Source organism: Dendrobium catenatum, unplaced genomic scaffold, assembly GCF_001605985.2.
Source record: "Dendrobium catenatum unplaced genomic scaffold, ASM160598v2 fragScaff_scaffold_488, whole genome shotgun sequence".
In the NCBI taxonomy this organism is placed as follows: domain Eukaryota; kingdom Viridiplantae; phylum Streptophyta; class Magnoliopsida; order Asparagales; family Orchidaceae; genus Dendrobium; species Dendrobium catenatum.
This window is the reverse complement of record NW_021318950.1, coordinates 37,011-59,553: the sequence shown is the minus strand read 5'-3', so window position 1 is coordinate 59,553 and position 22,543 is coordinate 37,011. Positions and strand designations below refer to the sequence as shown.

The following is a 22,543-nucleotide window of genomic DNA, read 5'->3' as shown; positions in this document are numbered from 1 at the left end:
ACTTACCCTGACCTTAATTGGGGAGCCAGCTAAACCACCTAGGCGCTTTAAAAACATATATCCAGTCAATTAATATAGAGTGGTAGGGATGTTAATTAGATTAAGTTTGAGGAGTTGGGGCCGACATCTAGTGCATATCCTAATTGACCCCTTAACACATGTTGGGTAATATGCTTAAGCTAATGCATTTAAAGATTTAGACACTTTTAAGTTTGTATATAATGCAATGCATGCTGGTCGACTCGATTGAATATTTAAATCAGGATGAAGAAGTTTTAAAAAAAGGCTTAAAAACATATTTTTCCCTAAAAGATGCACAGATCCCCTTTGGCAGAACTGTACCCTCATAGGCCAGGTGGTCTGCCAAAACCTGCAGGTGGGGAGGTGTATAACAAAGAAAAGAAAAATTCAACGAATATGCATGCAAACTCCCAGCGATCCCGGGCTTACTTCTAAAATTTGTTAGAGTTGCTATGTGAGCTTAAATATTTTAATTTTGTTTAAGTAGAAAAATTTAATAAGTCCTTAAGAGCCTACAATCGTATTCTAGGTCAAATCAAAATTGGCATGCATGTAAAAAGACTAGAAAAGTAGGTAGTTCTAGTGTACAGTCAAGTAAAAAAATCAGTTAAATTAATAGCTCAAATTGAAAGTCCATATGGCAAGTGCCACTTATTATTACATCCCAGAATTTGAAGAAAAGTAAAGTGGTCGGGCACCACTAACAACAACCCGGATTTCTAATCCTAAGACTCAAGTGACTTTGAGAATGGGTCTTCTCGTTATCCACTTCTTAATCCTTCTGCTACTTATTGGATTGTCGGGTCCGGATATCCAAATGAAAAGAAACTCCCCCTTGAACGGGGTGTTATCTTTCCTCTTTGGATATTTTCAAAATCATCCAAATTTGGAGCTCCAAATGGAGAGGGACTCTCCCTTAAGGGATGTCCCTTCCTCTTTGGATCCCAAATAGGATGTTTTAATATCCCATGCTCAAATCACTTAACAGTACAACTCAAATCAAATAAAATTTATATTAATTAAAATTGAAAAATCTAGACTCAATTCTGTAGGGTTATCCTAATAATCAGTAGTTAATTAACATCCCAAGAAGTTATAATCAATCTCAAGCAATTAAAATTTGAAATTTAAAATACTCAATTACTCATAACACAGAGTGCAAAAAATTAAGTAAACAAACACATCAATTCTAAGCTAGCAAACAACATACAGTAAAAACCATGAAAAACAAGGCACACAACGGAAAAGTAAACACCTGCCTAGCCTAAACTAGAGTTGGTTATACTAGAAAATCTTTTAAAGTGTGTGAGGTAGGCCGTGTGGTTTGGATATGTCCTATGGAGGGCAATTTGTTAAAGTTGTTTAAGGTTCGATTGGTTGAAAGACTTAAGAAAAAATATTGGTTTAAGTTTAAATATTAATGACTTAAATTTAATTTTAAAATAAATTTTAAATTTTTTTTTTGGATACTAACTTTGTTTCTCACTGAGACCATGAAGTTTATTTCACCTTCTTTGGGGCTAAGCTAATAGCCTCGTAGGCTTGGATTACCTAGTGATACCTAATAAGATTAAGTGACTTAAGTTGATTAAAGTTTAAAAGTTAATGAATTTTAATTAACATTGGTTGATTGCTGGTTTTTAAAGTTCATTAAAGATTTCTGGAGTTTTGAAGTAATTTTTGAGTTTTAGGAATTTTCTGGATTATTTTAATATTTTAATTAAAGGGGCAAAATTGACTTTTTAATTAAAAGCGTTTTCTAGAAAAATAATATTTTATTAAAATACTAGACCTTAATACAATCAATTAGACTATAAGTACACTAAAATTGGATTTTTATGCATTTTATTATGAATGTTTGAAGATTTGACTTGATTTTGACTTAGGTTTATCAGTTTGTTGACTTTTTGACTTTGACTGATTTTGGAAGATTTGAAAATTTTAAAAAATATTAGACTTAATTTTGAGTTGAATGCAAGTGAATTTGACTGATTTGGATTTTTATTGAATTAGTTATGAATTTTTAAAGTTTCGGGTATTTATTGAATTTTTAAAATTACTTAATTAGAGGGGTTTTCTTAATTTTGCTCCAAATGAATTCCAAACTCCTTGAAATCAACTCCAAAGGTAAGGAATTACCTAAGGAGAGATTCCCAAGTGTTTGAGAATTTTTTAAAATTATTATTTTTTTAATTAATTAAATTAATTAAATATTAGTTTTCAATTAAAATTAAATTAAGTTTCAATTTACTATTAAATCAGGTTAGTTTCAATTTTCATTGATTAGGGATTGCATTTTGGTCAATCAGAGGTCTTATATGTATTTTTTAGGTTTAAACTTGATTTATTAGAATTTCTAGAAGTTTGAATGGTTAATTAAGGGTTTGAACTTAATTAAGTTAATTAAAGGGCTTAATGACTTTTTAAAATTTCTTAAAATTTTTCTATGGGCTTAGAGTGTCACTAAGTTAAAGTTAATTCAAATTAATATCAAATTTTACTCAAATAATTCTAGAAATGTGCTCTGGAAGTTAAAAATAAACTAAAATATTTTTATTAGAATTTTGAAAAATATTTGGATTTATTTTAATTAAATAATAATTAAAATAATCAAATAATCAATATTTAAAATTATTCAAAATTTATGGCATATTTTAAAGTAATTTTATTTTTAAATTAAAGGTTTTGAAAAACTGAGCAGTTTGATATATAATACTTAATTTTTTGAAAAATATTTAATTTTTAATATTTTTTTGAAGTTTTTGGTAATTAAATGGTTTTAAGTTTAATTAAAACCCTTTAATTAAACTTGCAGCAGTCAACGGGACAGGTGGCATGCTCTGGTTCGTCTGGAAAAATCGTGCCAATGATTGGCAAAGATTGAATCACGACACAATCATTATCGTTTGATCAAAACAGCGGCGGGCCCCACACGGCATCCACTTATCCATGTAAGCAGCTCCTTCAAGCCGTTGGATCACTCGAAGTTCAAAATCAAAGGCCCATATCAGATCCCACTATCTGATTTCATAGAGGAAGATCGAACGGTGGTATTTGATCCCGTGGTTATGGATCAAGGGTCAAGATGCCACCGAACCAAAGAACTAGCCATCAGATCGAAAGCCCTGTTAGGAAATACGGTGGGATAGCTTGATCTGGGTCATTGATCCAAAAAACGTGCAGATCATGCACGTCCGAACCCGAAGCCCAGATCGAGTAAAACGGCTCGTTCTCTTTGGACACTTAATGAATTTAAATGAAAATTTAAATGGAGATTTTAATAATGAATAGAATTAACAAGGATTTAAATTTACAGCTTGAAATGAATAGAATTAACAAGGATTTAAATTTACAGCTTAAAATGAGCTTTTTAAAAAGATATTTAGACTAGGGTATTCTAACCTAGGGTTTGAATTTTTCACCTCGATTTTGGACGGATTAAACCATTTTAAGGCATGTTGCATTTGTAGACTGTCCACGCTCCATTTTGTAGAAGAAACACTTGCCTAAAATGCCTCTGATTGATAGTTTCAAGCCTTAGAGGGATTTGGCCCTTTGTTCGCCGGAAAGCTCGCCGGCGGTAGCTTTGACCGGCTGATTTCTGGTCGGGAGAGCTTTAAGTACCTCTGTAGAGCTCAAACGAAATAATATTTGGAGTTAAAATAGCTGGGATTGAGAGAGAGTATAGATGTTAGAATGAGGCTCATTTTGAGCCTTTTACTCTATTCAATCCCCTCCATATTGAATGAAGGGATAGGATATGCTGGATGGACTCCCAGATGGTTGCCAAGTGGCCTGGGGGTAGGTGGGAGCAGAGGAATCAAAGGACATAAAGGACCATGAGGTGGGAAGCCTATTTTGGCCTTTTGTCCATGTGGAATTGAATGTGAACCATTAAATCTTGATCTAAAGGCTGTGTTGAGCTCAAGGAAGGTTCTAGAATCTCTCTGGACGGCTGGAATGGTTTGGGTTAAGATATATTAGGTTTAAGAGGGGTATTGACCAAGTTTAACACCTCTAAACCCTTGATTTGACTGGTCCCCATGCCATGTGGCAGCTGAGGTGGCAGTGAAGAGGCCTAGAGAACTAAAGAAATGGCTTGGAAATGATTTTAAGTTTAAGGGCTAGAGTTTGAGCAAGTTAGTGAGTGTATAAGTTTATTTGACCAAGTCCTAATAGTTGACTTGGTCAAATCTACTTGGATTTGATTCACGAAGGTTTGAAGCATGATTTGGAGTTGATTTGAGTCTTGAAAGAGGCTTGAAATATCAAATGAGTTAAAATAACCCATTTAAAATATTAAGGGGTATTGGGGTCAACCTAGGTTGACTGAGTCAACTAGGTTGACCCAAAGGGTGGAATTGGGCTCAACTAATTTATTTTGATATTCTGAGTCTATTGGAGGTGGTTCCAAAGTTTGGGAAGGTCAAATCAATGAAAATGACTATTTGAACCCTTAAGGGCCTATTTGGTCAACCTAGGTTGACTTGGTTAACCAGGTTGACACAGGGTCTGGGTTCGGGTCCAACAGGTTTGGTTTGATATTTGAAACTCACTGGAAGTGGTTCCAAGCAATTTAGAGTTCATTTGGTTTGAAATTATTATTTGAGCCCCATAGGGGTATTTTGGTCATTTGACCCCTGGTCAGCTAGGGGTCAAACTGGGTCAATCAAAATGTAGTTTAATGTTCAATGGATCATAATTAAGGGTCTGGAAGTGGTTGGAGGCTTTGTAGAAAGCTCCAAAGTCAAAATCCACCGGGTGGCAGGTCTGGTGGCATAGGATGTAAATATTTGAAGGTTTTACAGCCTTTGGAATTTGATTTAGTTTATGAGGTTAGAGACCTTAGAATGGGCTCAAACTTGAAGGGTTACCTCTAGAGACATATCTTATCACTTTGCAAGTGATAGACTCTGAATCAGAGGTGATTTAATTAGGTTTTGAAGTGTTTGAAAAATCTTTGAAAAGGCTTTCAGGGTGGAGCCTTTAGCCTTGGATTTTGGGTTTGAAAGTATGGATTTGATCATAGGGTCTGGATTAGATCCTAAGGTCAGGATTGATCTAAGGTCTAGGTAGATCCTAAGGTCTAGAGTCTATAAGAGTCTTAGGGTCTAGAGTAAATCCTAAGGCCTAGAGTCTAGAAGGATCCTAGGACCTAGAATAGATCCTAAGGTCTAGATTTTTCTAGAGGAATCCTAGGTTCTAGAGTAGATCCTAGGGCCTCAATTCTAGGAGGATCCTAGAGTTTAGATTTGTTTGGAAGCTATATTGAGCTGGGTCAGGATTAATCTAGAGTCTGGGTGGGTCCCTAGTGACCTCATATAAAAATGAGGGCAACAATACTCAAGTCTCATCTTCCTCCTACTTGAAAGAACTGGAGTCGACCTGACTTGAATCATAAAATGCCTCCCAAATTCTTATGAAATTATAAATGACTTTAATGTCACCCGATAATGGTTGTATTGACAGAAATTCTCAACTAGATGGGTCAATTCTAAAATCAAATAAAAGCTCAAATTTTTGAAATGAAATCTATCATCTAAAAACCTAAAACTAAAACCCATCCACCTCCCACAACTATTTGTCATGGAAAATAAATTTGAAATTAACCTTAGCTCACAAAGAGCGAAAGTTTTGTGGTGTATCACTAAGGTTTATTCTCAAATGGTTCATTTCTAGTAGGGACGTGACACGTTCCCTCTGATCATGTGGTTTAGCTGCAAAATAACACCATTATATTACAATCACGGCCAAAGGCCGTATGTTCCATAATAGCTTCAAACCCTTGAGTAATGAATCATAAAGTATATTCGATAGGCATAAAGCCATCGTTACTTAAGGTGGGTTCAGATATATCCCCTTAGATAAACATTAACCCAAGTCTTCAAGGTATTAAGCAACCTATGCCTACCGATAAGGTACCTTCTATCAGGTTGGGTTGACTACTTCCTCTGACTAAGTAGACCATGGAACATGATAGCTCGAGATGACAAAACCATGGGATCTTGATCAGGCTCATCTTCATTTCCTCATCACTAGTTTTATGTTTATGGTGATAAACTTTAAGTCTTAAACTCTAAAATTTGTATCCCAATTTCAAACCCTAAAATTGTTGCTATTATACGCTAGATTTATAACCTATGTGACCTCTTTAATGACTAGCCTTAATTAAGTTCTCTTTTATTATCGAGATGGGTAATAAACTATAGGGGCTTACGCCTATAGGAAAATAAAACATAGATCATAAAGTCCTCACAAAATGAGGGCGAAATCCCTGGGTAGTGTCTTATATAAAACCTAATGTCTTTTAAAAATTCAACCATAACCTAAATTCGTTAAAACTCTCCACCGTCACATTAAACACAAGAAAATAAAATAGATCTATGGCGCGGAGGGGCCGGGGAGCAACATGGAATTTTTAGAGCCCATAAATTATTTATTATAGCTTTATTTTTATGCATTTTTGCTTTGTGGTGCCTAGTTATTTAAGTATTTAGTTATAGTTTTTCTTTTTGGCAATGTCAAGAGGGGAAGTAGAAAGTCCTTAATTTGTAATCATTTACATTCAAAGTGTTAAACTTAGGCACTGAATAGCCTTTAAGGTATGACACCTGATCGTACTCGGCCGGATACAGGGAACCCTTGCTCAAAATTTTCTCTACTTACTCTGAGGCAATGTAAACTTTATCTTTTCATTGATGATTGATTCTAGCTATAGAGTCATCACTGGATCAGATGCACTTAAGACATAATGATGAGTTTCAAAATGAGCAAATCGATCAGCCTCATTTCCATCTTTAAGTGTGGTTCATATTCCAGACACCTAGGGTATTAAGTTGGTTAGCATATTAGTAGGAATACTACTTAATATCTGATTATTAACTAGCTAATATGTTATTTGATGATCAACTGCTGAGCAAGTACATGAGTAGTAATAATGTTCTTTTATATTAACTACATCATCACAATCATTTGTGTCATCATTTCTATCATCTTGCTCTTTAGTTCTGATATCTACCTATCTTTCTCCTTCATCTGAAATTTCAAATGCCTTTGAGGTTGTGCTAATGTCTCAGCAAGCACTTCTTCTTCTTGATCATCATTTGTCTATCTCTTGAGGGAACTTCTTCTTCTTCTAACTGCTCATACTAAGCTTGATCTTCTTGAGATGTTGTTATTTGGAAGAAGTGGGCCCTAATTTGTTGCATTATTGGTAGACACGTATTTGAGGTGGCTCATCACCATGCCCAACCATGTAGAATACCTCAACCTCTATAGTGTATTCATCTTCATCTTTTTTTTGTACTCAAATCTCATAGCGATGCTTCCAATAAATTTTTGGCCCTGGATGCAGTACATAAAGTTCTTCAAATGGAAGAGTTTGGTCAACATTGATCTTCTTCTATGGAGATGAAGTTGGCTAGTAATAGGATTCCTTAGAAGATTCTCCTAAGTGTCTATTATTGTAAGCATTTATACTATGTACCTTTTTCTTAGATACCCATTATTGACCATTCTTATTAGAGGCAAATCTCTGGGGAGCTGCACTAGATGTCACACCCATATTAACCTTCTTATTTAATAATCTTATTTTAGGAGTTCTCATCCTTCAAATTTTCTTACCCTTCAACTGTGATATTTTGATAGTGAATTTCTGGATGCAAGGTCTAGATTTCATGCTCCAATATTCACCACGTGGAGCAAATTTTAAATTTTCTTGAGTTGACATGGTAGATGGTATCTCTTTTGGTGGGATTCTCGAGGTCTTAGTTTCCAATGTCCTTTGATATCTCTTCTTCATTAAGCCATTCTCCTTTATAACTTTCCGAACTTTGTATATCTTGGCAGATAGAGTTTCGTGTTTCTTATTCTAAGGAATAGGAGCTTGTTATTGTTGTTCCAAGAAAGACTGCTTTAACTCGCAAATAAAGCTATTTCTTTTAACCTATTTTATATTTGGATATTTGTTTTGGGTGAGAATGTTAACCACTGGCACCAATGCTGGCAGCATAGACGGATGCACAAGTAGTGGTTATTGAGCTCGTAGCTATACATTCAACTTTCTCCTCTTCCTTATAGATAATCATCCTCAAGATGAGGAAGCTTCATAATCATGACTTCTAGGTACGAAGGGCTCCATTGGTAGTGTGATGATTCTTTATAAGGTTGGTAGTCAAAACTTTAAGATGTGAGAGTCTTTCGAAGACTAAGGTCCTGTTTTATTGAACTGCTTTAGCAGTAGCAGTTTTAGCAGCTCATTGCTATTGCACAAATAAGCACATAAAGCATGAATTTCAGTAGAATCAGGCCTCACAGAATGACCTTGAATAGTCATGCCATAAATAGGTACGGTAGCAGCCTTTCTAGTAGCTACAAAAACTCTAAGCTACCAAATCGGATGGTGGTTTTAGAGTCTCCAGTGTTGATGATGGCATTAGCTAGCTGAATGTTAGCACCTCATCCCAGTTGGATGATAAAGGGAGTATTTTATAGTTTCATGAATTTTAAGAAGGCAAATTGGGTTTTAGATAAGACATTACACAGAGATTTTGCATACATTTTGTAAGGACTTTTTGATATGAGTTATGGTTTCCTATAGGTACAAGCCTCAATAGATAATTACCCCTCCTGATAATAAGAGAGATTTTTTTATTAAGGCTAATCATTAAATAGGTTGCATAGGTTGTAAATCTAGCGTATAATAGCAACAACTTTAGGATTTGAATTTTGGATATGAATTTTGGAGTTTGAGATTTAAAATTTATAACCATAAACTTAAAATAGGTAATGGTGGGAAAGAAGATGAGCCTGATAAAGATCTCATGGTTCCATCATCCTGAGCTGTCATGTTCCCTGGTCTACTTAGTCTGAGGTGGTAGTCAACCCAACCTGATAGAAGGAATCTTATTAGTAGCTATGGGTTACTTCATCCAAGAATACCTTATAAACCTGGGATGGTGTTTGTCTAAGGGGATATATCAGAATCCACCTTAGCTAACAGAGGTCTTTATGCCTATCAAATATACCCTATGATTCATCGCTCAAGGGTTTTAAGTCATTAGGGAACATATGGGCTTTGACAATGATCATAATATAATGGTGTCATTTTGCAGCAAAACCATCATACCAGAGGGCATGTGTCACATCCCTAATGACAAGAGACTATTTGAGGATGAACCTTAATGATACACCTAACATGCATTCGCTCTTTATGAGCTGAAATTAATTTCAAATTTATCACCCCCGACAAATGATTGCGGGAGGTAGATGTGTTTAGTTTTGGATTTTTAGGTAATATATTTTATTTCAAGAATTTGTGCTTTTATTTGATTTGAGATTTAACCCCTCTGGTTGAAATTTTTTGTTAACACTACCATCATCAGGGTGACATTAGAGTCACTTATATTTTTATAGGAATTTGGAAGGTATTTGATGATTCAAGTCATGTTAACTCCAATCCTTTTAAGGAGGAGGATGAAACTTGAATATTTGATCAGCTTAGCATTTGTATATCGTTGGATTTAGGAATCATATGTGATGATCATGGCACATGAAGGTTATATTTAGTTTGGAAATAGAACTTTATATTAGTGAGCATTTGACCCTACGCAACATTCTCAGACATTTGTGCTTGTAGCTTTAAAATATTTACCATAGCATATGAGTGGTGTGTTGTACTTTAGTTTTGTGGGATCATATTTAATACAAAAAGTGGGAATTTTAAAATATTTAAATTTGATCCATTGTGCCAACGATTTCATTAAGAAATGCCCAAATTTTCATTTAATGGCCTACAAATACCTTTTTTCCTCATGTATAAGTATTTTGTGGATCTGGTGGCTTACCTTAACTTGACTATGAAGAAATCTGCTCCATGATTATTACAATATCATTTACTAACTAACCCTTATACGCAAATCTAAAAATACCTTCATCAATCTCATTAGAAGAATTAAAGTTGCTAGTAATAACTTGAATTTGCCTTAGATAAAAGGAGGTAGTTTCTAGTCAAATTTATCTAAAAATAGGAGAAACTCCATATTATTATCTTTGAGGAAGTGATCTCTTAACTTAGACCTTAAACAACAAATAATTTTTCCATACACCTCGATCATTTCCTCCATTTATATGCTTATTTTTATGATTTTTCCCTTTTTTACAAGGTCTATAAGATGGTAGAGTACAAATATAATTGGTTGTGGCATAAATGTTAAGGGAAGTAGAACCCATAGAATAGGAACATTTATCTTCTTGATTTTCACCATCTTTTGAATTATGGAATATCTTTTTGTGCATCATAAAATATATCTTTTACATTATAAATATCAACCCCAAATAGTCCTTTATTGAGGAAGTCATTGATCTAAGGGATTGCATCTTCTCAATTTTATTTAAGGTTGTAATTCTGCCCTTTACATAGATTTGAAGTTGCTAATGAATAAATTTAACTTGATAGCTAATTTATCTTCATCCTATCTTTGTTTAGTTTTTGCAAGTTGTTTTACTTTTGCAAAATGACAACTTTCAAAATAAATAATTCAAGTATTAAAATGCCACCCTCTTTTTACTTCACTTCCGTTGAATTTCCTTTTTAGAAACATTAGTAGTACACATCAATATGAATGAATCATTTGACATTAAAGATGCCTCCAAAATGTTGGTTCTATTAACTAAGACTCTAGCACAAACAATTTCTTTATTAAAATTAATAACTTGTTTATTAGTAAAATTAGATAGTTCCAAGATTTGCAACGAGTCACCATTTCTAGAAACATGCTTAAATTCATCAAATTTTTTTTAGGCAATGAGATTTATTTAGTCGTAAAGTTCTGTTTAATGTCGAACTAGATCTCAATGTCACAATTCATTATATAAGGCTTAATTTGTTCTAGGGTCATCATATTTTTAACTGCCTTTGCACATTGACTTCAAATTCCTCAAATTTATATTTATATATATTTTTATTAAATAAAGTGGGGGTTCAATCTTGTTTAAATTCAATTTTTGTAATTTCTCAGTATCCTCTCCTCGCTAGGGGTGGTTAGGGAGGGCACTTACCCATTTGGCTCGACTCGACCAGATTAAATCAAAGGCGAGGAGTTTGGGAGAGCGAATCGATCCCAATAAGAATCTTCAAGTTTTCTAATGTGTGCGGTCTGCTGATTTAAGCAATTTAATTTAATTTTAATTAAATTTAAATATATTTTTATTTCACCTAAAAATTCGACAGCCTTCTAGTGCCCCCTCCCCGTGGAACTTTTATTTGGTCCGGTCACAGGACGTAGCTTTACGTTCGGCCGCGACTAGAATCGCGCCACGCGTTCTCACTATTTACAGCGCCCCCCAAAAACCTGACCCAGAACGGACCCAGGATGGCTCGGTATTTCTCGATTTTGCTAGGTATTGCTCTGTATTACTAGGTATTGGTCGATTTTGCTCGGAAATAACCAATATCGAGCAAATACTGAGCAATACCGAGTAAATACCGAGCAATACCGAGCAATATCGAGTTGTACCGAGTTTTTTCTAGAAAAACTCAGTACAACTCGATATTGGTCTTCATAGAGCAATATTTCTCGTTATTGCCAAGCAATACCTAGCAATACCGAGCAATGCCGAGCAAATACCGAGTTATACCTCGCAATACACGAACATAACATTCCCGGGTTCTAGTCTGGGTTAAGTCGTCGGGCTACGCGGTAAAGAGTAAGAGCACGTGGCGACATGTTATTGGTGGCCGAACGTAGCTCTACGTCCGATTAAAGGACGTAATAATTCTTCCTCACCGTGAGGGGAGGTTGGGGAGGGCAATTTTACTTTTGGCTCGACTTGGCCGAATCAAATCAATGGCAAGGAGATTGAGAGAGAAAATTAATCCCAAAAAGAGACCTCAAGTCTTCAACCCCTCGGCCGGATCATATCGATGGCCAAGAACTTCGAGGGAGACTGCAGCTAAGGCTTAGAAGACAGGAGTTGAGTCGGCGGAGCAGGAGGCTGGAGTTCAGTGGTTGACGAAACTTTGGTTGGAGGCAGTGTCGACAGTTAGTACGGCTAGGGCACTGTGGGTTCAGATATTTCAGCCATATAGGGCACAATACTAGGCGTCAAAGGTGTCAATCGACAACGTAAGTTCAATAATTGGCGAGTTCGGCACAAGCAGGAGGATCAGGGAGTTTTGGTTGCTGGAGACAAATGGATGACAGTTTGATCGCGGGTAAGAGTGGGAAAAGCTTCGACTGTGGAGAAATGAAATAGAGCTTAAATAAGGTCTTTAGGTTTTCTCTCTGTGTTCCTTTTGCGACTGAATGTCTGAAAGATTCAATTTTGGTGTTTAGACATCCCGAGGAATGACAATTTGTGTCGTGGGGTTAGCGTGGGTTACATTATCATGGGATTGTGGGTTGAGGCCGGTGGTTACAGTTCAATACCTAATTAGATCAATTAATTATGCAATCAATCAAATTGATTATAGATTATACTATATATATATATATAGGTATTGAGTTGTTCTAATCGTACTATACTACTATTCATTCATACAGTATGATCAGTGAATAGACTTTGACTGATTCTCCTGTAGACTATTCATCGTACCGTACTACAAAAGGAGAATTGAACTAATCATAATGTATGATCAATAGATCATACTATATGAGTAGTGATGGATAAATTGAAAATTAGGATTTTTATTGAAGCATACTATTTAAATAACTGTAATTTTATTTGAGAGTCTTTTGACAGTCAAGGGGCTTATGTAATCTATGTGAGAGAGTTTGAAAAGACGGCTTTGGGTAAGGGAGAGAAATGTGTTGTTGACAGAGAGGGAGAATAGCCTTGTGAGATCAAGGCAGATTGAGAGAGAGAGAGAGAGAGAGAGAGAGAGAGAGAGAGTTTACACATGGTTGCTCCAGCTAATATCTATCTTCTTCCTCCATGAGTCAAAGTTTTAATTGAGGAAAACTTTGGAAAGAACCTCTATCTTGGAGTCAAAGGGCTACCGACTAATTTATTGTATAGTTGATAGGGATTCGACTACTTCGCCACATCGGGTTGGTGGAAGATATTCTTGTAAGGACTTCTTCATCTTGCAGGGCGAGCAAAATGAGAGACCTTAAGGAGTTTAATGCTATACCAAGAGGGGATTCCGGGGAGTGGACGTAGATCAAGCTCATCTAATCACTATAAAATTTTGATGTGTTTTTCTTTTTTTTTCGTATTTTATTTTCTATGATATATTTTCTTGCATATTTTATTTACATGCAGTCTGGTTTGTGTTTTGATTTTTGAGATCCAAGACTTGTGATTGATTTAGGTTATTTTTTAGTTAAAAATAAATAAAAAACAGAAAAGAAAAAGAAATAAAATATATACCTAACTTTTACAAAAAAATCTAGAGAAAAAAATAATTTTTATTTCATTATTCGCCTCCGCATTATGAAAATGTGATTTTGATTTTAAGTTTTGAAGTTGGTTTAAACTTTCAAAAACATAATTTTTGAAAAGAAAATTTTGAAAACATCAATTTACCCCTCTCTTGGAGTGTCGCTCTAGTTCAAATTATTTACAACCATAAATTGAACTTTTAACCTAAAATAAGAATTTTTTAAAGAAACTTCATTAATGAGCCCTCTTAGTAAGTTCATTTAGAGTTCGCAAGCTAACTTTGATGATGACTTTTATCAAATTCTATGAACAAGGTTTATTTTTTATTCAAATTTTGGGCAACATCTATATTTTCAAGAGTGAAAAGATTGGAGACTTTATAGGAATATTTTTTTTTAGAGCTTAAGGGCTTTTTCGCCAATAGTTTTAAATACTCATCACTGAATTCTTGTTATCAATATGATTTGATTAGCTTGACTTAGACCACCATGGGTATACAAAGCAATAAAAAGATTTTAGTCCATTTTTAATTTGTTTGTCTTGCATCTAAATTTCTCTTTATTTTATTTTATTATATATTTTTTTTTAGAGATGACATGACCTATTTATCTAAATTTCTCTTTATATTACTCCCTTTCATTATAGAAATAATTCAATTTTAATTGGCAATTGCCGCAAAAATATAGAAATGATAATGTATCTAACAAAATTTTAATTTTTTTTCAAAAATTTATTTGAACAATTCTATTAGGTTGTTCTCATCAATATTGGCATTTCATTTTTAACCCTATGAAGACCAATCTGCAAAAAAAAAATTATATCTAGTTATTATTATTATTATTATTATTATTTTGCTGAAAGCATCCAACTCCTGCTGGCGGTAAACAAAGCCCTTTATCTAACAAACAGCTACTTTTCAAAAGTTTTATGATTTTTAAATGCCTTATGAAAAAATTGTTCGTACTATATATGACCAGCAAGCTTTTGATTGAAAGTGGGGGAGAGGAAACGGCAAGCGAGAACGAGTGAGAATGGGAGAAGAAGAAGCTAAAAATGTTGAGATCCGGGGATCCACTGAAGAAGCTACCGCGCCCCTCCCTGTTGACCCGCTAGTGTCGGCACCGTCGGAGTCTCCGAAGGAAGAAGCGGAAGAGAAGTCGATGCTTCCGTCGTCGCCGGAGAAGAAGCCCGAAGAGGTGAATGCACTAGCCATAGTTGAGAGTAAGAACTCCACTTCTTTATTCAGCCCCTGTTTAAGAGAGTTAAGGATTTCGTTGCCACATCGTTTTTGTGTTGCTCCCTTCTTTAGTCTTGGAAAATTCAAGTTCACTATTTTTCCTGTTGAAAAAAAATATTTTCACAATTAAGCTCTATGAATTTTTGTTTTTCTATTTCTTTCCTCAATGATCAAGCTTTTGGTGTCACGAATTCGCGTTTAAAACCAGTTATCTTCACAGTACCTTTTACCCTTCTTCTCTCTCTAGCAAGTCAGTGTAAAGCAGATTTATTGCATACAACTCCTAGGGTAATTGTATAGCAAAGTTTCACATTGGATGTCTTTTTAACGACTATTTCATCAATCTTATTCATCCCTCTCACAGGCATCACACCATAGCGTTCGAAATATTAAAGTTCCATTTAATGATTATGAGTAATATTCCTGTCAATGATTTCGAGTTGTTTCGGATTTAATAACTTGTGTACTCTAATTGTTAGTGCTGTAAATACATTATTTTTGCTTTCAAAATGTCCTTACGAATCATTTTTAACAAAATTTTTATAGTGGCTTCTGGATTCTTAACCATAACTTACGATCAGGAGCTTCACACATTCACTCTTGCTAACAATGAAATATAACATTAATTTTTGTTCATCTCATGTATTGGATTGATAAGATGACTGATATTTATGTATGTTATAAAACGATTTCCATGCCTAGGATAAGCTCATGAATTTCATTGTTCTGATGTTTATTATTATTAATTGCTTATTTTTATCTTCACTCTGGTAGTTGTTTACTTTTGATCAAAATAAACAGAAACAAAGAAAATAAGTTACAAATCTGGGTTTCCTAGCCCACAACCTGTCTGTGATGGGTGACTGAGGGAATTACATGTTTTTGTTTGTTTAGTACAGCAATAGTTATTAAACTGCATGAAGAAAGCTCTGAGTCTCTCTTTAATGGTGGCATAGTATTTTGAAATGCTCATTTATGAGATATGATAATAATAAACTAGCTATTTCTAGTGGTTTATGTTGTGCGGTGTCTTCCCAAGAAAAAACAGCATTGGTGCTGCTTTACATGATTTTTTTTTCTTTTAATTTTATGAAGAACGTGTTTGTGTTTAAGATCTTTAATGTAAATCTATTATGAGATGCAAACTTTCATAAAATAAACATATTGAATTTATTGGCCACAAACTTTTAAAATTTTAACAATTGTTTGCTACTTTTGATGAAAATAAATAAATTCCAATGAGAATTCAGTGGTCTTTTACTAGAAATAATGAATTGAAATTTATTAAATTTGAGTAAACTAAATTGTGTGATCAAGCCAGTAACAAATTTTAGAACAAAGGAAAAGTAGAGGGAAATAATCCATCAACAGCTGGCCTCGTTTTTGATCATGGAGACAACTCTTGAAAAGCTTCAGTTTACAAACTTAATCAAGCAGTTCACTTCCAAAAGTATATAGAATAGCACATTAAAATAGAATTTTATTTAAAACTGTTGATTAAATTTGTTCATGAATTTGCCCCTTATATTTAAACACAAAGTCTTTTTGGAATTCTTATACAATAAAAACAAGAAGAAGAATCATCCAATTAGTTGATAGATTATAGGTCAAAATATTGCTAAACATATCACATTCTTATCCATTCTGCAAAAAACATAGACAGATTGTAGTAGAAGGCTAGTTACCCTACTTCCAAACATAAGCACTACAAATATCACAACATAATTCTAGAAACATTAAGGAGAAGCTACTGAATAGTTGTTATAAAGGAAAATTAAAGAAAATGTGTTTTTACTTTACAGAAGTTAATATTAGTAATATTTTTTATGTTATTTAAAGATATAGGGATTATCTTAGTTAATATCAAAATTTATGTGTTAGATGTAAATACATAATAATTATGTTGTTTGCATATAAAGTATCCAGGAATTATAATTTTGGACTCTTTAATTCTATCAGTATTATGTTTGTTTCAATGTTTTTATTTGAGAGAGTGTATGATCATACTCTACTTTCTCCACCAACAGAGGTTATAGATCTTCCATCAACTGGGAAAAGCTCTGGTGGTTCAGGTTCAGCTGATAGAGGCAAGCATTGAAAATTTTAGTTGTAAATGCAATGAAGCGAGAGAATGCATTTCTTTTAATATACTTTTAGTCATGTTTAAGGGAAAATATCCTACTTCTTGTGCCTTCAGATGCTGTTCTTGCACGGGTTGAGAATGAGAAGAAAATGTCGCTTGTCAAGGCCTGGGAAGATAGTGAGAAGGTCAAAGCTGAGAACAAGTACGTCATTTGTATAGAGTTCAGTTTAACTTGATTTGAAGTTACTTACAAGCTGTTTCTTGTGCAAATTGAAAATTAGGTTATTGCTTCCTACAACTTAAACCAAAAACATTTTTACACTCACTCCAATAGCTAACCCGCACAGAAACTCATGCACAAAGTAAATAGAGATTTTCTTATTAGTATATCTACGTTCTCATGAGTAAAAATTTATATAAGGAATTGGCATTGATTATTGATTCATTATATCTTCATTTTGGGTGATATTCTCCTTTATTGCTTTATTTTTTGCTTATATATAAGAATATCTGTAGGAGAACTAGAATTAAATAATCAAAGATGTAGCCTTTTTAAGCTTTGATCTAGTGTCCCCTCCCACTTCCTTTCCCATGCTTGTTCTCACTCTTGGTCACCTCACAACACCTGCCTCCTTTCTCTCTCATAGTTGAAACCTCAAAGCCAACCTTATTCTCTCCCTCATTCTCTCTGGAAATCAGCCAACATGCAAACATCCTTCTCCTATTCAGGAGTAAAACCAACACCCTACTAGAATATCTCCTAATCCACTAACCTCTCACATCACCTCTCTCTGATAGTCTTAAACTCCAATCTGTCTATACATGTTTTCTTTGCCAAGCATCACACAACTCATTCAAGCCAAGTTTGCATTCAGCTTGCTCTCCCACTCTCTTTCTCTATCTCTAACCATTAAGCAAGAGCTGATCGCCTCTCTTACCCTCTCTTTCTCTCTTGGACTAGTTTCCAAATCCTCACAAGTAGTTTGACCATCCTCTATCCACGGAGTTGGTAATCACCATTAGTTAATATACATGTCCTTCTTCTATTACTAATTAATAAAATCCAATCACCCCTGTGGCCTTCAATCGAGAACACTTTGTTGGTGTACACAAGAATAGCATCTTTGATGATGTCATTATAATCTCACCGCTCATTGCTTCAAGAAGATTATCTATCATCCGCAACTTTTGATTTCAAGCTCTCTGTTAAAAACATAATTTGCACATGTCACGTAGAGTTTTTGGGAGTATTTTTTTATCAACATTGTCATATGTGCTAAACATATATAGTAGGAATTTGTAGTAGTTATTATTATAATATTTCTTTATTATTATTATATATATATATATATATATACATTTATTATGTTTATCTTTTATTATTCTCTTCTCTTGTAATATATAAGCATGTTGGGCCTAGCATTAAAATTAGTCAAATAAAAAGGTGGCTCTTTTATGTTTTCAATATTGTCTTTATGCTTTGGTGCTGCTGTTGTTGTTTTTGAAGTGAGTGGTTGCTACATAATCTAGAACATATATCATAAACTAGTAAATGAAAACTCTGACATGCCTCTTAGAAAATGTTTAGGACAAGCTATAATAGACATAAATGGTATCATGCCATCCTTTCGACGAAGGCCAACTAGATCTCACAGCAGAATTCTGTACTAGTTAAGCTATTATCATTATTCATTTTTGTTGGAATTGGAGTCAAATTTTCACTTAATAAAATCTTCATATGATATTGATGAATATCCTCTTTAGACTATTCCATCTTTTTTAAGGTTATGGGATATATTTTGTAGATCTTCTATTAATGTAAAGATGTTAAAATGACCATTTATTGACTTTAAGATATCTTTTGATATCATTTATTGAGCTTAAGAAATATTGTAAATGTCTGTGGATTCTGGCAATAAATTCTATTCCCAAACCCATTCCTTATTATCGCTATAAATGGTGTCTTAGAATGAAGGGTTTGACATCCCAAGGCTACAAAAAAATGGAGAGAAGCGAGAGAGAAAGGGGTGTTGATCAACTTAGAGAACAAAGGGTGGGGATTTTCGAGTAATTGGAAGGATATTTGTGTTTTCAATAAGGAGATGCTGCTAATTTAGTTCCGTCTAAATAAGTTTTTGGCCAAAGTGGGGATAAATACTCATTTGGACCTTGCAACAGATAAGGGAGAGAATAATGATATTAAGAACTATATCTTCTTCATTTTCAGTCCTCTTATTTGAACTAGGTAGTTTTGTTCGCTCTCAGACATTGTTATATATAGTAGTATTTGCATCATTATTTCTAACTTTTTATCAAGTGAAATTCTTAATGCATCTCTTTTTTAAAGCTTAATAGAAAATATAATTTCCATGTGACTGTGGATGTGAGTGAGTGTCATTGAATCACATAAACTTTATCTTATATTTGTGCTCTTTGTTGTATTTGTTCTCCTTTGTTCGTTTAATTTTTGATCAAACTCTTGTTATCATCCATTATTAAATTTGTTTTTAGAAGAACTCTCCTTGCATTTTTTTGCCCCTCAGAATACCAATTATTGTAGTATTTATGTTTGCAATTGATTTGCGAGTCCTGATCTTTCTCCTAACCAAACACCCCAAGCATTGGTTTGCTATCAACTAAACCTTTATTTCTTTCCTTTCTATCTTATTTATATTATAATTTCTCGGTACTCAGACAATATATTAATGTTTTTGTTTATTTTTCAGATAATATTTCACATCATTTATGTGCGCATCTGTGCTGTTCTTTTTGTGAATGCCAAAGCACCTAGATTAAACTCAAAAAACAATCATTCTATTTGTCAAACAGAGCAATTAAGAAGATGGCTGATATCTTAGCATGGGAGAACTCGAAGAAGGCAGCAGTAGAAGCTGAACTAAGAAAGATAGAGGTAATAGATATCTCTTGCTTGGTTTAGTCTTTTTCACGATAAAATGATGTGATTATACTGAAGTTGTGAGCATTTTGAACTAATTCAGTTTGTTGAATTCTGACAAAATGCCACTCAGTAAAACTTAAAACTATAAGAAAAAGGAATTGCCACAACTTATGTTCACAGACAACCTGAAGTCTAACACAGACGTGAAACATAAATGAGAATAACTGAGGAAACATTCGACAAGAAATTATATATCCAACAACAGGGAAGCATGGGAATCGTATGCAGTAGAATATTTTACTCAACAATATTTTACTCAACATTTCTCAGTAATTAGACAATAGTAATGATACAAGAAAGCAATAAAAAGAGTTCCAATAAGACATTTTTCCTCTAAAAAATCTTGAATCGCCATTCCTTGAAGCATTATCAGCATTGTAGGAAGTAAGGCATGGAGTCAGTTCTCCTCCAAACTTCTTTAGCTAGCCCTCAATTGATAAAATTTATGGTTTCACGAATCTAATGACAGCTGCAAAGACCGTTATAACAACTACCAAAACTACCCACGCTCTTTCAAGTAGGTTTTCCTAGGCCTCGTTTGATTCCCGGCGCCTTTTTTTCCTTCTTAAATGGAAGTTTTAAGAACGGGTAAGCAGAAACTTTTTCCTTCTCAGATCGACAAATATACAGAGTTTTAAGAAAATGATTTTTACAAAAGTTGTCTAAACAAACATAAAATAGCAACCATTTTTTCCGATTGTAACCGGAAATGGCGTAATTATGCCCAACCAAACAAAGCCCTAGTCTTTTTGCACGCAGCAGTACAAAAGCTTTGAGTTCTAACGGTGCACCGCCACTCCATAACTGCTTAGCGGAGGAGAGATCAGTTTCCTTGCTTTAATAAACTTGTATAGCATGTTTACAAAGAAAACTACTAGAAGACTGCAATCACCATGCTTTCTGATCCTGAGGCAAACCTGGACTGTTCTTATGGAGATGAGCTTATAATACATCTTTAAAATTGACTATCTGCGCCCTATTTTGCAATATAATTACGAAAGCAGATTTTCAACGCACTCCTCCATTGACTAACTATTGAGCATTCTTAATCTGCAGCTATCTTAAGTAGTCTGAGAAATTTTTTGTATAAGCAGCTGGCTTCAATCAATTGGTCAGTTCATAAAACATATTTTTTGTTCAAAAATCTATGATTGTAACCGTTTCCAAAAGCGAGAATCCCTTCTTTTTCTAGCCCATCTCATCTTGAGGCTGTTACTTCCAATGTAGTTTAGATACAAGATCTATCGAGATTGAATTTCAAAATGAAACCTTTGTTTTCTATAACATACAACGCTAAGAAAAGATTTTATTACTCCATAAAATGAACACCATAATTTAATATATTTGATCTATAATACCAAATATGAAGTATATAGATGAGTGTATATCTGCATAAGTTTTGGTTGGGCAGTTAACTATTTATGGCCTTGGTGGCATTATGCAGTAAAAGGATTTCAAGGAGTTTAAAGTTAAATTTTTTAAAGTTATAGCTATGTTTCAGAAAAAATCATCAATTATAAAATTGGGTATAACAGAACTGATAATAGAGGCGGATGTTTTATAAAATCAGAAAGCTTAACTTGATGAAAGAATATTAGAGAGACATTTAGAATAACATCTATCAAAGATTAAGTGGTTGATAGACTAATAAAAGATTTACATGTTAAACTTAGTATAGAATTAGCTTGTAAGACTAGGAAAAAAGGGTATACACCCAAGAGAACATGCATAGAACCTGATATAAAGGCATTTCAACATAATTGTTTGGCAAAGAGAAGCAATTTTGACATCTTAAAATTGCAACAATGAACCTGATATCATTTGGATTTACAACCCATTCCTACAAACTCCCATTTTTGTAGTTAATTTTAGAGCTGAAAAAGCCTTTGAACATGACAATACCCGACATTAAAGTCTCATTATGGTTGAGTTATCTCAATGCCTTTTTGATATCTTCATGGTTGGATTGATGCGAGCATTCATGTGGTGATCTTATCTTATAAGTATAACTGAATTTAGTGTCTTAGCTTGAACACAAATATGTACTAGTTTGTCTAAGATTATATTGCTTGGAGCCAAAATGAGAATGTTATGATGAATACCTGTTATGTTCTTCTGTTATTCTCAAGCGACTTAAAAACTTAAGAACTGAACAGGAAGCCCTGGAAAAGAAGAAAGCAGAATATGCTGAAAAGATGAAGAACAAGATTGCTACAATTCACAAGGAAGCAGAAGAGAAGAGAGCCATAGGGGAGGCCAGGCGCAGTCAAGATATTCTCAAGGTAGAAGAGATGGCTGCAAAATACCGTGCAACTGGTCATTCTCCAAAGAAGCAATTGGGATGCTTTTGAGGAATGATGTAATTTCTTTTGCTTTGGTTGTCAGAGTTTTGATGTTCGTTCTTGTTTTTCTTCTTTTTTTTTTTCATCTTTGTTTTTGAGTGACATTTTTGGCAGTTTAATTGTGGCGTGCATGTGTGATCGTATTTATACAAATTATTTTTTTGAAAGAATAAACTATTTTTTGTATTCTTAATTTGTGAACAGTCATTCTTATTGGTCCAGCAGCAGTAATAAATTCATCATTTAAATCTAATTTTACTCAGTTGTCAACAATTCTGCAAGCTGGAAGCTTATTTACAGCTAAAGCTAATTCATAAAGATGAGACGCGAATTGCATTGCAAAATATTGAATCCAAAGTAGTAGTTTGTTACTATGTTAAGTCATATTGCTGCTACTACTTTCATGCCGGATGCAAACATGCTTGGAGATGATGAAGATAAGAAGGTGATTATCTCTCTTGAATGATGTAACTATTCAAAGTAGAATATAACATGAAAATTTTGATAGTGGATATCGA

At 34.0% G+C, this 22,543-nt stretch overlaps 1 protein-coding gene across 1 annotated transcript; it reads left to right on the top strand.

Moving 5' to 3' along the window:
* Positions 1–14,391: 14,391 nt before the first annotated feature.
* On the top strand, positions 14,392–22,199 carry LOC110102127 (remorin). Its single transcript, XM_020830310.2, has 5 exons — positions 14,392–14,625; positions 16,669–16,728; positions 16,839–16,926; positions 19,554–19,635; positions 21,840–22,199. Exons 1-5 carry the CDS (start codon positions 14,436–14,438, stop codon positions 22,032–22,034), a joined length of 615 nt encoding a protein of 204 aa, XP_020685969.1. The 5' UTR covers positions 14,392–14,435; the 3' UTR covers positions 22,035–22,199.
* Positions 22,200–22,543: the final 344 nt, after the last annotated feature.